The following is a 4163-nucleotide window of genomic DNA, read 5'->3' on the forward strand; positions in this document are numbered from 1 at the left end:
ATGATTGAGGCTCAAAGATTACATTTTATACGAGGTAAACAACATGAACTTAGGTGCGATACTTACCAAAGTTTACGAGGTATGCAAGCTGTTGGAAATACTAATGTTTCAACGGCTGGTCAACGTGTTATTCTACCATCTTCATTTACTGGCGGTGCAAGATATATGATGCAAATTTATCTAGACGCTATGTGTCTTTGTAGATGGTTCGGGTATCCTGATTTTTTCATAACCATAACATGTAATCCCAATTGGCCAGAAGTTAAAATATTTCTTAAGGATACAAAGTTAAACTCGGAAGATAGACCTGATATATTATGTCGGCTTTTCAAGGTCAAGCTTGATGCAATGATTAAATTGGTGAAGGATAAGTCTTTGTTTGGAAGGGTTCAAGCATGTAATTTTATTTAATTCTATGAATATACAATTATAATAGAAGACCTACTTGTATGTTATAAATGTTAATAATATTTATATGTTGTTGAATATTAACTTTTATTATCTTTATTGCAGTTGTTTACATGATAGAGTTTCAAAAAAGGGGTCTACCGCATGCCCATATTTGCATATTTTTGCATCCGGGTAGCAAGATTCATAATCCAAAAGATGTAGATAAATTTATTTCTGCTGAGATACCAAACAAAAACACTGATCCAGACCTATACAAGCTTGTATCTGATCATATGATTCACAGTCCATGTGGTGATGCTAACCCGAAGTGCACCTGGATGGTAAACAAAAGATGCTCCAAAAATTTCCATAAAATTTTTAATGATGAAACAGCTGTTGATTCAAACGGTTTTCCGGTATACAAAAGAAGAGATAACGGTCAATATGTTGTTAAGTCAGATATAATGATGGATAATAGAACTGTCGTTCCATACAACAAGACTCTATTAAAGAAATTTCAAGCACATGTTAACGTTGAGTGGTGCAATCAAGATGGATCTATAAAGTATTTGTTTAAATACATTAATAAGGGTCCAGACCGAGCAACAATTTCGCTTGTACAATATAAAAATGGTGATAACCAAGATCCTAATTTAGATGAAATCAAAGCGTTTTATGATTGCAGATATGTGTCTGCATGCGAGGCTGCATGGAGGATATTCGGATTTGACGTGCATTATAGGTTTCCGTCTGTTATGAGGCTTGCTTTTCATTTACCCGGTGAACAGCAGGTAATATATGGTGCTAACAAAGATATTGATGATATTTTAAACAAAACAACCAATGCTTCTTCCATGTTTACCGGTTGGTTTGAGTGTAATAAGAAGTATGACCTTGCAAAGACTCTCACATATGCTGAGTTTCCAACAAAGTATGTTTGGAAAAAACAATGTTGTAAATGGGAACCTCGGCGGAGGGGTTTTGCAATCGGTAGAGTTCATGCTGTTCCAGTCGCATTCGACGAAGCTTACTATTTAAGAATATTATTAAATAAGGTTAAAGGGCCTGAATGTTTTGAAGATATTCGAACAGTTGATGGAGTTGTGTGTGAAACTTTTCGAGATGCATGTTACAAAAGAGGTCTTTTAGATGATGATAAGGAATACATAGAAGCAATTGAAGAAGCAAGTCACACTTCTACCGGATATTATTTAAGGAATTTATTTGCTACAATGTTGATTACTTATAGTTTATCTAGACCTCATTTTGTTTGGGAAAGTACTTGGCAACTTTTAGTTGACGGTATTCTATACAAACAACAAAAAGATCAAAACAACCCTGGTAAGATTTATGTATATTTTAATTTTTTCAATTATTCCAGTAATCTAACATCAATTAATTTTTATATTATATTAATTTTATTTGCTTATTAATTTTATTTCAGGTTTGATTCTTAATGAAGAGCAGCTAAAAAACTTAGCACTCCTGGAAATTGAAATTTTTTTAATTTGCAACAACTCAAGTCTTAGAAGACATCAACAAATGCCTTTTCAAGATATAGAAACAATTTCAAGAGCAATTAATCCGTTGATGGTGGAAGAGCTTTCATATGATACAAATACCATGAATAACGAATTTAATCATCTATTTGATTCATTAACTGATGAACAGAGAGGGGTTTATAATGAAATAATAAACGCTTTGGTGGATAAAAAAGGTGGCGTGTTTTTTGTGTATGGTTACGGTGGTACTGGAAAAACTTATTTATGAAAGACATTATCTGCATCTATAAGGGCAAAGGGAGACGTTGTGTTGAATGTTGCTTCAAGCGGGATTGCTTCTTTGCTGTTGGAGGGTGGAAGAACAACACATTCGAGATTTTTGATACCCATTAATTTGACCGAAGATTCCATCTGTCCGGTAATATTACAAAATACTTTTTGTTACTTTTAATATAATTAGTTTTTTTTATATATCGTTGTATTTGTTATTCGAATATAAATTCACTTTAAAAAGGTTACGCTATGTATTTATTTTTTTCTTTTTTCTTATAAATAGGTTAAAGGAAATACCGACGTCTATGAGTTATTGAGACAGACAAGCTTGATAATTTGGGAAGAAGCAGCAATGATTCATAAGCATGATTTTGAAGCTTTAGACAGAACTTTAAATGATGTTATGAATGGTGATTCTGCAAATACTTCCGAAGCACTTTTTGGAGGTAAGGTTGTTGTTTTTGGTGGTGATTTTCGTCAAATTTTGCCCGTTGTAACTAACGGTACCAGATGTGAATGTGTCAATGCTTGCATCAATTCTTCTTATATCTGGTCTAAGTGTAAGGTTCTTAAACTAACTAAGAACATGAGGCTTACAGTTGGATGTCGATCTTCAGACGTTGAAAACATCAAAGAGTTTGCGGACTGGCTATTAGACATAGGTCAAAGAACACTCGGTGGTCCAAATGATGGAGAGTCGGTTATTGATATTCCAGATGATCTGTTGATATTGAACTTAGTTGATCCCATTGGTGATTTAATAAGGTTTGTATATCCTGATATATTAGATAGATTCAACGAACTTACTTACTTTCAGGACCGCGCACTGCTTGCACCTTTGAATGAGGTGGTTCAAGAAATTAACGAACGTATGTTAGCCCTCTTTCCTGGTGACGAAGTCCAGTATTTAAGTTCCGACAGTTTGGCTGAATCTGAAGACGTTTCCGACGCTGTTGATCTACAGTTGTATTCCCCTGATTTGTTAAATGGTTTAAAGATGTCAGGAATGCCTAATCATAGGTTGGTTCTTAAAGTTGGTGTTCCCATCATGCTATTAAGGAATATTAATCATAAAAAGGGTCTATGCAATGGAACGCGCCTTCAAGTTGTTAGTCTCGGTAGGCGTGTAATTGAAGCAAAAGTTGTCTCTTGTACGAATATCGGATATCGCACTCTAATTAGTCGAGTAAGTCTTACACCAGCTGATAAGAAACTTCCGTTCAAATTAAAAAGAAGACAATCAACAAAAGTCAAGGTCACTCATTGTCAAGAGTTGGATTGTATCTTAAAGATCCAGTATTTTCTCACGGTCAGCTTTATGTTGCTTTGTCACGAGTGAAGACTAGAGATGGTATTAAGTTAGTGATACTCGACAAAGAATCAAAGCTTATAAATAAAACAACAAATGTTGTTTACAAGGAGATTTTTGCAAACATAGAATGTTAATTGTTTAAATTTCATATGTAATTCAATTTGGAATCTCATAATAAATGTAATGGTTATAATGTATTTATTTTGTTTTACACTTTACAACATTTGTACTTAACTTGTTTTGTTTAATATTTTTTTGGTATCCTATATTTAATATTTTTATTTAATTATAAATAATTTGTTATTTTTAATATTATAAACAAATTTTCTGGATATAAACCTGTTTTTTTTTTTTTTATAAGTTACCTTTTTAGTATTTACTTTTTAATGTAAAATATTTAAGATATTTATCATACTATTTAATTAAATATTATTAACTATAGGCTAACTATACATTATAATAACTAGATAGATTTCATCATTAATTTCTTGGAACAATAAAACCGTCACTTCTTATATCAATTTTCTTTTTTTCCATTTTAATCCTCTTCATCTTCTTCTTCTTTAACAATACTAAGTTTCTCAACATACCTAAATTCCAATAATGGCAACGATTATGAACCGGAGGTTTTGTAAACTATTCCGTAAGTATCAATTTGTATTTAGCAATTTAGCAACATTAGAAAA

General features: G+C 32.4%; 1 protein-coding gene across 1 annotated transcript; it reads left to right on the plus strand.

Moving 5' to 3' along the window:
• Nucleotides 1–3504, plus strand: LOC143601132 (uncharacterized). The gene is made up of 5 exons (XM_077078624.1): nucleotides 1–397; nucleotides 514–1731; nucleotides 1835–2123; nucleotides 2184–2310; nucleotides 2449–3504. Exons 1-5 carry the CDS (start codon nucleotides 1–3, stop codon nucleotides 3502–3504), a joined length of 3087 nt encoding a protein of 1028 aa, XP_076934739.1.
• Nucleotides 3505–4163: the final 659 nt, after the last annotated feature.

Source organism: Bidens hawaiensis, unplaced genomic scaffold (assembly GCF_021521415.1).
Source record: "Bidens hawaiensis isolate Kalapana, Puna unplaced genomic scaffold, B.hawaiensis_p1.1 tig00055717_1, whole genome shotgun sequence".
In the NCBI taxonomy this organism is placed as follows: Eukaryota; Viridiplantae; Streptophyta; class Magnoliopsida; order Asterales; family Asteraceae; genus Bidens; species Bidens hawaiensis.